The 12,170-nt window shown below is 48.2% G+C and overlaps 2 protein-coding genes across 8 annotated transcripts; one reads left to right on the top strand and one right to left on the bottom strand.

The window, feature by feature from the left end:
* LOC112294390 (protein MLN51 homolog) lies at positions 1-5,352 on the top strand. 4 transcript variants are annotated; one of them, XM_024544725.2, is made up of 9 exons: positions 1-141; positions 238-724; positions 1,472-2,130; positions 2,912-3,226; positions 3,412-3,529; positions 3,984-4,103; positions 4,400-4,455; positions 4,681-4,726; positions 4,985-5,352. In XM_024544725.2, the coding sequence occupies exons 2-9, from the start codon at positions 243-245 to the stop codon at positions 5,010-5,012; spliced, it is 1,824 nt and encodes a 607-aa protein (XP_024400493.1). In that variant the 5' UTR covers positions 1-141; positions 238-242; the 3' UTR covers positions 5,013-5,352. The 4 variants fall into 4 exon arrangements, with proteins under 4 accessions (XP_024400493.1, XP_090100170.1, XP_024400494.1 ...); XM_090244044.1 differs by having other exon boundaries at positions 95-724; positions 2,915-3,226; positions 3,418-3,529; XM_024544726.3 differs by having other exon boundaries at positions 95-724; positions 2,915-3,226.
* Positions 5,353-6,522: 1,170 nt separating this feature from the next.
* On the bottom strand, positions 6,523-11,965 carry LOC112294391 (protein MLN51 homolog). Of its 4 annotated transcripts, XM_090244040.1 has the most exons (9): positions 11,734-11,874; positions 11,151-11,637; positions 9,745-10,403; positions 8,649-8,963; positions 8,346-8,463; positions 7,772-7,891; positions 7,420-7,475; positions 7,149-7,194; positions 6,523-6,890 (listed from the first exon to the last, which is right to left on the bottom strand). In XM_090244040.1, the coding sequence occupies exons 2-9, from the start codon at positions 11,630-11,632 to the stop codon at positions 6,863-6,865; spliced, it is 1,824 nt and encodes a 607-aa protein (XP_090100166.1). In that variant the 5' UTR covers positions 11,633-11,637; positions 11,734-11,874; the 3' UTR covers positions 6,523-6,862. The 4 variants fall into 4 exon arrangements, with proteins under 4 accessions (XP_090100166.1, XP_090100168.1, XP_090100167.1 ...); XM_090244042.1 differs by having other exon boundaries at positions 8,346-8,457; positions 11,151-11,965; XM_090244041.1 differs by having other exon boundaries at positions 8,649-8,960; positions 11,151-11,965.
* Between the last annotated feature and the right edge of the window lie 205 nt (positions 11,966-12,170).

Below are 12,170 nucleotides of genomic sequence, written 5' to 3'. Positions count from 1 at the left end.
CACTACTTTTCTCCTCCTCCTCCCTCCTCTTTGCAAACCCTAGGAGCCACGATCCGGGGGTGCATTGACCCAAATTCTCGGGCTCGTCGATCCTCGGTGAAGCTCTTCGGCTGCTTCGTCCTAATTTCCATCTCGGACTTGGTGATTTTCCAATGCCCCCTGGATTTTCCACCCCGTCTGCTTCACGCTAACCCTAGCTCTGGTTCTGAGTTCTTCGCATCGCTTCCATTGCTGCAGCTACCATGGCTGCTGCCACGCTCTGCGAGTCCGGCTTGGAGGAGGGCGAGTACGAGAGCGACAGTGATGGAACGTCTGCCCTCGCATTGCGACGCCGTGAGGCCAGCGACGACGAGGAGCGTGAAGTGCCTGCATCTTCGTCGCACCACTCCTTCTCTGACGAAGACGCCGAGGAGGGCGAGGGCACGCCTCCCGACGACGGGGAGGATGACGACGAGGAGAAGGAGGGTGCTGCTCTACTGCGACGCAGGCGCTTGGTGAGTGAGGAGGAGGACGACCACGAGGGTTTGCATCATCAGGAGGGCGGGAGCAGAAAAAGTGCAGACAAAGAGGATGGTTCGCAGGGCTCTGCTGCCGCGGGCACCACCGACGGCAAAGAGGCTGGCGAAGAGGATAAAAAGGAGGCGGAGCCCTTCGTTGTTCCTACGGCGGGGGCATTTTACATGCACGACGATCGCTCTCGCGGAGTTGGTGGAGCTCGTCCCAGGTAAATCAGTATGCTCAAGCCAGCAGTTGCTTTTTCGTCCGTCCTAATGGCCATCTTTCTGCCCGTGTTTGGTGTTTGGTTGTGTTTTTTTCTTCTTCTTCTTCTTTCACCGCACTCGCCGTCGCTGCTGAGGAGCATGTCAACTACGATCGCCCCGCAATTTGCCAAGCTTCAGTCAGCATATTGCCGGGTTTCGTCAATATGAAATCTCGCGGCTTTTTGGTGACGAGAGTGGTTGTTAGTGATTTGGGGTTGGGGTGAGAGCCGTGTCCTTCTCTGGTAAGAGGCGCGCACGCTTTTCCCTTTGCTGTACGCATTCGGCTTCGAATGACCGAAAGTATCCCAGCAGAGTGATCCTCTTCGCGTGATAGATTTCCATGAATCGTGATCCGGAGTCGTTTCAGGATTACATCTGTGCTGGGTTATTGGCTTGTCAAACTATAGTCAGAGGAGAGGAAGCTAGGGCATGATTGAGGGAAAAGGGGGTTAAGCAGACAGGGAGGCAGAACCAAATGGCAAGGGACTTGAACTCTGAGTCGTCGTAGGTGCAGCTTTCACGGGGCAAGCGTGGTCTATCGGGTTCCAGACAAGAAACGGGATTATTGTGGGCTTGGGCGAATACCGTGTGATCACAGGATATTGAGTGATTCAAATTTTCGGACAGTTACTCCCCGTGTATGGCAAGTGCAGTGCATTGTAGGTGTTGTGTCAAGGTTGAGAGAGTGTTTAATGGGCCAAGGAATGCAGGCGGGGCGTAGGAGGCAGCCGGAAGCTCTGGGAAGCCAAGGATGAGAAGCCATGGGTACATGATTTATTTGAGGAACTCAATGTGCGCGATGATAGTTACAGCGATGAAGGGCTGTCAAGAGGCGGACGCGGAAGAAGTCGAGGCAGGGGGCGCGTCAATCGGGATCGAAACAGGGGGTGGGTAGGCAAGCTTGCCAGCGATTCGGAGGAGTTGAACGCGAGCCGTGCACGGCGTGGGCGAGGGAGGGGCCGGCCTGCAAGAAGTGAAGTTGTAGAACACAACAGACTGGAAGAATCAGCCCCGTCAACAAGTATGGGAACACACGACGGTGCAGGAAGCAGCAACGTCAGGGTACAGGATGAGAGCACAAAAGACGAGTCTTCAGCTCCTCCTCGGAAGGTTGTTGCGGGTTCACTGAATTCCGCTTCCCCACCTTTTTTCCCTTCAAGCGCCTTACAACCGAAATCAGTTGAAGTGGCAGGGTCTGTCCAGGTTAGCGCCAATCAAATCACTGGAGGACGGGATAGAGCGAGAAGACCAGGATCTCAAGTATCCGTGGCGAAAACAGGTAGCTCTGGAAGGGGGCCACAGGTTGGCGGAGAATTGCAGAGCAGCGCACATGATCAGCAGCCGGTCAAACCATCTACAGCTCAGACAAGTGAGAAGCACACTTAATCTTGTGGTGTTAGGGGGTCCATCCTTTGGGTACTAGGGAGTCTTGTTTGATCTATGAGTCTCTCGGAATCCGGAAGATAGTCAAACTTAAAATGAGCGATATGACTACCAGGAGCCTGAGAATTCGTGAAAGTTCAAGAGGTACTTAGTGTAGCCTGTAGATTACGGTCTTTGGGGTTGAAGAACGTGTTTTCGTGTGGTTCTTCTATAATTGGTTAGTAATCAGCATTTTGTAATTCTGGTAGATGTTTCAAACATGAAATAAAAGGTATTTCATGAATATTGACTGGCTTCACATCTTTTTACAGCCATCTTACAGTGAAATCGCAAGAATAGTCTATGCGTTAACAATCATTCGTGGTGGAAGCGTAGCTTGTTCTTGGTCATCAAACCTAGATCCCGTCATAACGAGTCACAACGCAAACATATCCAGAGAGTCGATTTTCAAGTGCTTTGCGCCTTATTCAAGGTTCTCAAGTGGGGCTCAAACATTCTGTGGCCGTGTTTTGTATTCCCGAGAGTTCTGGTAGACTCTGCCGGGGTTTGGACAAGTACTCGCGCATCACATACGGTTCGCTTGGGATCACAGGAGTCGCATAGGGTTTGCCGATAGTTATCAGGGTTCAAGGAGGTTCGCTAAAACTACACTGAAGTCAGGTGTCAATGTTGCAAGAATCTGGAGATGACTACCAAGGAACCGCATTCTAGCCAGTGAAGTGATGATCAACTGGTTCCTTATATTAGTTGAATTTGATTTCCTGCAGCAGCACCACCAGATGCAAGCAGTAGCAGTCAGGGACATGTCCTTTTACCTTCACTGGCCCAACAGTCGCAGGCCCAAGAAGCAGAAGCGCCTGGCCCAATTACTCAAGTTTCAGCTGGTTCCATTCCAGTTAATGTAGGGCAGTCTGCGCAATCTGGCAGACCTAAAAGTACCGGGGGTAGAGGGGGGACCACCCATGTGGTAGGAGGAAGAGGTGGATCGTTTGTGTATCATGGAGGTCCCGCTGCCGTAATGAACAATGGAGTGCAAAAGGTGGACCAAGGGTTCGCATCTCCAATCCCTGCCGTCGGACCTGGTCAGTACTTCAATTTATGATCTGTTTACATGTCCCTATTTTTGTCGAGTTCCACTAATGTTCTACCTTCCGTCACTACTTCCAGTAGGTGGTGCATACGTGCACAGAGTGCGTTCACCGTAATATTAGTTGCTACTAGTTTGGGTGCAGATGTTGAATAATAACAGCACATAGTAATGTTGTAGTTGCAGTTCAATATGGAGGTCATCCGTCTGCTGGCATAGCTCTTCCAGCTGTGGGTATGGCGATGCCAAACTACACTAGTCAACCGCAGTTTGGATTTCCCAACTCCGAAGTAACATGGTATGGATCAAGTTTTGTCTTTTTTTCCTGTTTGGTTTTATTCGTATGCATGTATATTTGTTTAAAGTGGTGTTATGTTGGATTGACCGGTGTTTTGCATGGTTGAGTTTGTAATTAGTTATCATTGATCATATGGGTGTTTGATGGATCTCTATGATAGCTTATGTTAGGCATGTCTGTTATTTTTGCGGTCTTTTTCTTCCTCTTAATCTTTGTTTATCGAAAATAACTTATGCTTATGTTGTTTTTCTTGGTCCAAATTCTGGTATACTCTTTAGACCTGTCGAGGATGGTATGCTGCTATATGTCTGGTGGCATACGTTTCCGTCCAAAGTCACAGGCGATGCTGGCATGTGGATGTGCTATGGCTATCATTTTCTGTGGCCGCAATCTGATTGTGATCTTGGCAACACTTTCTTTGCTAAGGAAGGTTGAATTTGTTCATCTCGAGCAGGATACCGGTACTGGCTGGAGGTGGGACATTAGGTGCTGGCTATGCAACACCGTACATGACCATGGAGGGAACACCTTCACCAATATATTTCAACCAGCCAGCCTCCTTCCGTCCAGCTGGGTCAGTTTTTGTGTTTGGGGATATCGTTCAATCTTATTCTTGAGTTGTTTGCATGAATGTATCGTGTAGGAGTTGAATAGCATCTTCGCATCAGTTTTCAGATGCAGCATGTCGTTGATGATGAAACGATTATGTTAACCGAAGTCAAAGAGACCTTTTGCCATTGGTGGCGAACTTACACTCTAGGTGAAGATGAGTGGGCTTGTGTTGTCGAGCCATTACGTGTACTAACTTCAGCCTGACTCCACCAGCTGGCTTCAGTGTTATAACATGCGGAAACGTGTTTGTTCTCACAGAAGAGGGATAAGCGGTGCAAAGCCAAGTGGTTTGTGGAAACCACCTCCTAATCAAGGTTGATATACTGCCTGAACACTTTGTTTTCTGCTAGTGTATGGGAGTGAACCCAAGCGGCAGGGCTCTCTATGAAGGACACCTAGCGTTCAGTTTCTTTTGTTTCTTCTGTCCACACTGCATGTTCTAGGATATCGAGGTTTGAACAAGCACATGGACACTGTGGGGATAAGGTTGCAGTACCCTCAACACGTGTGTATATGTAAGCTTTTATCCCGTTTTGCAGAACTAGGTCCTGACGAGTTTGGGCATCGCCAGAATAAAGCACGCAGGTTCGATCGCACCCAATTTCTCAGATTGCTATCTTGGCAGTAAAGAACATGTTGCTGGGAAGTTGATTCACTAACGCATGTGTACTCACTCGCCCGCCCACACAGTCGTCTTATCTATTGGGTTTTGCCAAGATCAAAGTGCTAATAATGGTGTAGAATGTCGCAGGGATCGTCCAAGTTTTCGTCGAGTTCTCTGCCTGTCAGAATCACTGTACTTCTTTTCTGGATTGTAACTGTTTGTGCGACGGATATGTGCAGATATTCAGAGATGAGTTTCGGGCATTGACGATGTGGAAGAAGACGCTGCACACTGTTTATGTACTTGGGAATGTGATCGTAGAAACGTTCTGTAATGATTCATCACATTTTACGGTTCCATGGGCTTGTTCCGGAATGCTTGCAACAGATTGCAAGGTCCCAGATTGAGCTGTGAACTGCAGGAGTTGTGTCCTCTGTAATATTGCAGCGAGGACAGCAGATCTGACAGTATCGTCGGGGCTACTCGGTGTTGTTTACAATGGACCGCTAGATGGGGCTTGTTCACAGAGAGAGAGCGATTATTCACTTTGTATTCACGTCCTGGTGATAAAGTTATAATTCGCTCCTTCCAAAGGGCCTCACTCAAACCGATTTTCTGCCTATGGAGTTGCCGAGCTAGATTTGGTTTACTGCAGTCGCGTCCGAGCTGATGTTAGCTGCCAACACTCGGATATTTGAGTGTTGGTGCGAGGTTGAGCGTTGGTGTGTGGATTTATGTTTTTGTACATGATGGTGGTCACACATGAATCTGAATTTATCCACGCATATGATGCTGGCACTGAATAGACCTGCTGTGGGCCACTTTTGTAGGGCTTTAGTGTTTTGCTGTATTGATATAGAATCTAGGTATGAAACTTCAATGTGTTTTTTTTTTCTATATAAATATAGTTGGCCAGTAATTTAGTTAGACACAAGATATGGATGTGCAAAGCAAGCGTAACGTAAGTATTTTTTCTACGCCAAACTTCATCACCTTGGCCTCCTGTTCAAATGTGAGACACTGTTCAAGTTTTGAGTTTATCGCAAACACAGCAGTGAATTAGTATGTTCAAGCTAGCACTTGCTTATTAAGCAAAATTTTCATTAAAAAACCAAACTAGCTATACTATGTTAAAGAACGTTGAGTAGTGGACTTAGGTTTTTCTACAATATATGCACAATATGTCTTGACATTGACATGTCTTTTCTTATTTGAGGAGGATTTGAAATGTTTAATATGAACTTGCATTGGTTATGACTTTAAGGAATTGATTTTTGAAAATTTAGAAGTATTGCCATGACTTGAGTTACCCCTCTTCAACCAAATCATTGTTGTTAGCCTCTTATCACAAGTGAATTGACAAGTGTCTCACATTTGAACAGGAGGCCAAGGTGATGAAGTTTGGCGTAGAAAAAATACTTACGTTACGCTTGCTTTGCACATCCATATCTTGTGTCTAACTAAATTACTGGCCAACTATATTTATATAGAAAAAAAAAACACATTGAAGTTTCATACCTAGATTCTATATCAATACAGCAAAACACTAAAGCCCTACAAAAGTGGCCCACAGCAGGTCTATTCAGTGCCAGCATCATATGCGTGGATAAATTCAGATTCATGTGTGACCACCATCATGTACAAAAACATAAATCCACACACCAACGCTCAACCTCGCACCAACACTCAAATATCCGAGTGTTGGCAGCTAACATCAGCTCGGACGCGACTGCAGTAAACCAAATCTAGCTCGGCAACTCCATAGGCAGAAAATCGGTTTGAGTGAGGCCCTTTGGAAGGAGCGAATTATAACTTTATCACCAGGACGTGAATACAAAGTGAATAATCGCTCTCTCTCTGTGAACAAGCCCCATCTAGCGGTCCATTGTAAACAACACCGAGTAGCCCCGACGATACTGTCAGATCTGCTGTCCTCGCTGCAATATTACAGAGGACACAACTCCTGCAGTTCACAGCTCAATCTGGGACCTTGCAATCTGTTGCAAGCATTCCGGAACAAGCCCATGGAACCGTAAAATGTGATGAATCATTACAGAACGTTTCTACGATCACATTCCCAAGTACATAAACAGTGTGCAGCGTCTTCTTCCACATCGTCAATGCCCGAAACTCATCTCTGAATATCTGCACATATCCGTCGCACAAACAGTTACAATCCAGAAAAGAAGTACAGTGATTCTGACAGGCAGAGAACTCGACGAAAACTTGGACGATCCCTGCGACATTCTACACCATTATTAGCACTTTGATCTTGGCAAAACCCAATAGATAAGACGACTGTGTGGGCGGGCGAGTGAGTACACATGCGTTAGTGAATCAACTTCCCAGCAACATGTTCTTTACTGCCAAGATAGCAATCTGAGAAATTGGGTGCGATCGAACCTGCGTGCTTTATTCTGGCGATGCCCAAACTCGTCAGGACCTAGTTCTGCAAAACGGGATAAAAGCTTACATATACACACGTGTTGAGGGTACTGCAACCTTATCCCCACAGTGTCCATGTGCTTGTTCAAACCTCGATATCCTAGAACATGCAGTGTGGACAGAAGAAACAAAAGAAACTGAACGCTAGGTGTCCTTCATAGAGAGCCCTGCCGCTTGGGTTCACTCCCATACACTAGCAGAAAACAAAGTGTTCAGGCAGTATATCAACCTTGATTAGGAGGTGGTTTCCACAAACCACTTGGCTTTGCACCGCTTATCCCTCTTCTGTGAGAACAAACACGTTTCCGCATGTTATAACACTGAAGCCAGCTGGTGGAGTCAGGCTGAAGTTAGTACACGTAATGGCTCGACAACACAAGCCCACTCATCTTCACCTAGAGTGTAAGTTCGCCACCAATGGCAAAAGGTCTCTTTGACTTCGGTTAACATAATCGTTTCATCATCAACGACATGCTGCATCTGAAAACTGATGCGAAGATGCTATTCAACTCCTACACGATACATTCATGCAAACAACTCAAGAATAAGATTGAACGATATCCCCAAACACAAAAACTGACCCAGCTGGACGGAAGGAGGCTGGCTGGTTGAAATATATTGGTGAAGGTGTTCCCTCCATGGTCATGTACGGTGTTGCATAGCCAGCACCTAATGTCCCACCTCCAGCCAGTACCGGTATCCTGCTCGAGATGAACAAATTCAACCTTCCTTAGCAAAGAAAGTGTTGCCAAGATCACAATCAGATTGCGGCCACAGAAAATGATAGCCATAGCACATCCACATGCCAGCATCGCCTGTGACTTTGGACGGAAACGTATGCCACCAGACATATAGCAGCATACCATCCTCGACAGGTCTAAAGAGTATACCAGAATTTGGACCAAGAAAAACAACATAAGCATAAGTTATTTTCGATAAACAAAGATTAAGAGGAAGAAAAAGACCGCAAAAATAACAGACATGCCTAACATAAGCTATCATAGAGATCCATCAAACACCCATATGATCAATGATAACTAATTACAAACTCAACCATGCAAAACACCGGTCAATCCAACATAACACCACTTTAAACAAATATACATGCATACGAATAAAACCAAACAGGAAAAAAAGACAAAACTTGATCCATACCATGTTACTTCGGAGTTGGGAAATCCAAACTGCGGTTGACTAGTGTAGTTTGGCATCGCCATACCCACAGCTGGAAGAGCTATGCCAGCAGACGGATGACCTCCATATTGAACTGCAACTACAACATTACTATGTGCTGTTATTATTCAACATCTGCACCCAAACTAGTAGCAACTAATATTACGGTGAACGCACTCTGTGCACGTATGCACCACCTACTGGAAGTAGTGACGGAAGGTAGAACATTAGTGGAACTCGACAAAAATAGGGACATGTAAACAGATCATAAATTGAAGTACTGACCAGGTCCGACGGCAGGGATTGGAGATGCGAACCCTTGGTCCACCTTTTGCACTCCATTGTTCATTACGGCAGCGGGACCTCCATGATACACAAACGATCCACCTCTTCCTCCTACCACATGGGTGGTCCCCCCTCTACCCCCGGTACTTTTAGGTCTGCCAGATTGCGCAGACTGCCCTACATTAACTGGAATGGAACCAGCTGAAACTTGAGTAATTGGGCCAGGCGCTTCTGCTTCTTGGGCCTGCGACTGTTGGGCCAGTGAAGGTAAAAGGACATGTCCCTGACTGCTACTGCTTGCATCTGGTGGTGCTGCTGCAGGAAATCAAATTCAACTAATATAAGGAACCAGTTGATCATCACTTCACTGGCTAGAATGCGGTTCCTTGGTAGTCATCTCCAGATTCTTGCAACATTGACACCTGACTTCAGTGTAGTTTTAGCGAACCTCCTTGAACCCTGATAACTATCGGCAAACCCTATGCGACTCCTGTGATCCCAAGCGAACCGTATGTGATGCGCGAGTACTTGTCCAAACCCCGGCAGAGTCTACCAGAACTCTCGGGAATACAAAACACGGCCACAGAATGTTTGAGCCCCACTTGAGAACCTTGAATAAGGCGCAAAGCACTTGAAAATCGACTCTCTGGATATGTTTGCGTTGTGACTCGTTATGACGGGATCTAGGTTTGATGACCAAGAACAAGCTACGCTTCCACCACGAATGATTGTTAACGCATAGACTATTCTTGCGATTTCACTGTAAGATGGCTGTAAAAAGATGTGAAGCCAGTCAATATTCATGAAATACCTTTTATTTCATGTTTGAAACATCTACCAGAATTACAAAATGCTGATTACTAACCAATTATAGAAGAACCACACGAAAACACGTTCTTCAACCCCAAAGACCGTAATCTACAGGCTACACTAAGTACCTCTTGAACTTTCACGAATTCTCAGGCTCCTGGTAGTCATATCGCTCATTTTAAGTTTGACTATCTTCCGGATTCCGAGAGACTCATAGATCAAACAAGACTCCCTAGTACCCAAAGGATGGACCCCCTAACACCACAAGATTAAGTGTGCTTCTCACTTGTCTGAGCTGTAGATGGTTTGACCGGCTGCTGATCATGTGCGCTGCTCTGCAATTCTCCGCCAACCTGTGGCCCCCTTCCAGAGCTACCTGTTTTCGCCACGGATACTTGAGATCCTGGTCTTCTCGCTCTATCCCGTCCTCCAGTGATTTGATTGGCGCTAACCTGGACAGACCCTGCCACTTCAACTGATTTCGGTTGTAAGGCGCTTGAAGGGAAAAAAGGTGGGGAAGCGGAATTCAGTGAACCCGCAACAACCTTCCGAGGAGGAGCTGAAGACTCGTCTTTTGTGCTCTCATCCTGTACCCCGACGTTGCTGCTTCCTGCACCGTCGTGTGTTCCCATACTTGTTGACGGGGCTGATTCTTCCAGTCTGTTGTGTTCTACAACTTCACTTCTTGCAGGCCGGCCCCTCCCTCGCCCACGCCGTGCACGGCTCGCGTTCAACTCCTCCGAATCGCTGGCAAGCTTGCCTACCCACCCCCTGTTTCGATCCCGATTGACGCGCCCCCTGCCTCGACTTCTTCCGCGTCCGCCTCTTGACAGCCCTTCATCGCTGTAACTATCATCGCGCACATTGAGTTCCTCAAATAAATCATGTACCCATGGCTTCTCATCCTTGGCTTCCCAGAGCTTCCGGCTGCCTCCTACGCCCCGCCTGCATTCCTTGGCCCATTAAACACTCTCTCAACCTTGACACAACACCTACAATGCACTGCACTTGCCATACACGGGGAGTAACTGTCCGAAAATTTGAATCACTCAATATCCTGTGATCACACGGTATTCGCCCAAGCCCACAATAATCCCGTTTCTTGTCTGGAACCCGATAGACCACGCTTGCCCCGTGAAAGCTGCACCTACGACGACTCAGAGTTCAAGTCCCTTGCCATTTGGTTCTGCCTCCCTGTCTGCTTAACCCCCTTTTCCCTCAATCATGCCCTAGCTTCCTCTCCTCTGACTATAGTTTGACAAGCCAATAACCCAGCACAGATGTAATCCTGAAACGACTCCGGATCACGATTCATGGAAATCTATCACGCGAAGAGGATCACTCTGCTGGGATACTTTCGGTCATTCGAAGCCGAATGCGTACAGCAAAGGGAAAAGCGTGCGCGCCTCTTACCAGAGAAGGACACGGCTCTCACCCCAACCCCAAATCACTAACAACCACTCTCGTCACCAAAAAGCCGCGAGATTTCATATTGACGAAACCCGGCAATATGCTGACTGAAGCTTGGCAAATTGCGGGGCGATCGTAGTTGACATGCTCCTCAGCAGCGACGGCGAGTGCGGTGAAAGAAGAAGAAGAAGAAAAAAACACAACCAAACACCAAACACGGGCAGAAAGATGGCCATTAGGACGGACGAAAAAGCAACTGCTGGCTTGAGCATACTGATTTACCTGGGACGAGCTCCACCAACTCCGCGAGAGCGATCGTCGTGCATGTAAAATGCCCCCGCCGTAGGAACAACGAAGGGCTCCGCCTCCTTTTTATCCTCTTCGCCAGCCTCTTTGCCGTCGGTGGTGCCCGCGGCAGCAGAGCCCTGCGAACCATCCTCTTTGTCTGCACTTTTTCTGCTCCCGCCCTCCTGATGATGCAAACCCTCGTGGTCGTCCTCCTCCTCACTCACCAAGCGCCTGCGTCGCAGTAGAGCAGCACCCTCCTTCTCCTCGTCGTCATCCTCCCCGTCGTCGGGAGGCGTGCCCTCGCCCTCCTCGGCGTCTTCGTCAGAGAAGGAGTGGTGCGACGAAGATGCAGGCACTTCACGCTCCTCGTCGTCGCTGGCCTCACGGCGTCGCAATGCGAGGGCAGACGTTCCATCACTGTCGCTCTCGTACTCGCCCTCCTCCAAGCCGGACTCGCAGAGCGTGGCAGCAGCCATGGTAGCTGCAGCAATGGAAGCGATGCGAAGAACTCAGAACCAGAGCTAGGGTTAGCGTGAAGCAGACGGGGTGGAAAATCCAGGGGGCATTGGAAAATCACCAAGTCCGAGATGGAAATTAGGACGAAGCAGCCGAAGAGCTTCACCGAGGATCGACGAGCCCGAGAATTTGGGTCAATGCACCCCCGGATCGTGGCTCCTAGGGTTTGCAAAGAGGAGGGAGGAGGAGGAGAAAAGTAGTGATGACAGAAATCGGGAAGGAAGGGAGGAACTGCTGCACACCGACGGAAAGATCAGGCCTGGGCCCTCCCTCCCCGCCTGTTCTATTAAGTCAGGGCTCCGTTCCCTTCCCTGTGCCTGTGCCTTTCTTTGCCTTTGACTGCCTTTCCTTTCCGTTCCCTGCCCCGCCCTGCCCTCTGCCCTTCCCTTCCCGAGCCCCCTTCGTTTCGTTAGGGTGCACAGAACCAAGCAAGGCCCGTTTCTATGTTTCTGCGTTGCTGCTGCTGCGGCGGCGGCGGCAGGCATGTGTTTCTTTCTT

The sequence above is a fragment of the Physcomitrium patens genome, chromosome 17, assembly GCF_059467195.1.
Source record: "Physcomitrium patens ecotype Gransden chromosome 17, ASM5946719v1, whole genome shotgun sequence".
NCBI lineage: Eukaryota > Viridiplantae > Streptophyta > Bryopsida > Funariales > Funariaceae > Physcomitrium > Physcomitrium patens.
Note: the sequence above shows the minus strand (reverse complement) of the source record. Positions and strands in the feature narration are given on the sequence as shown.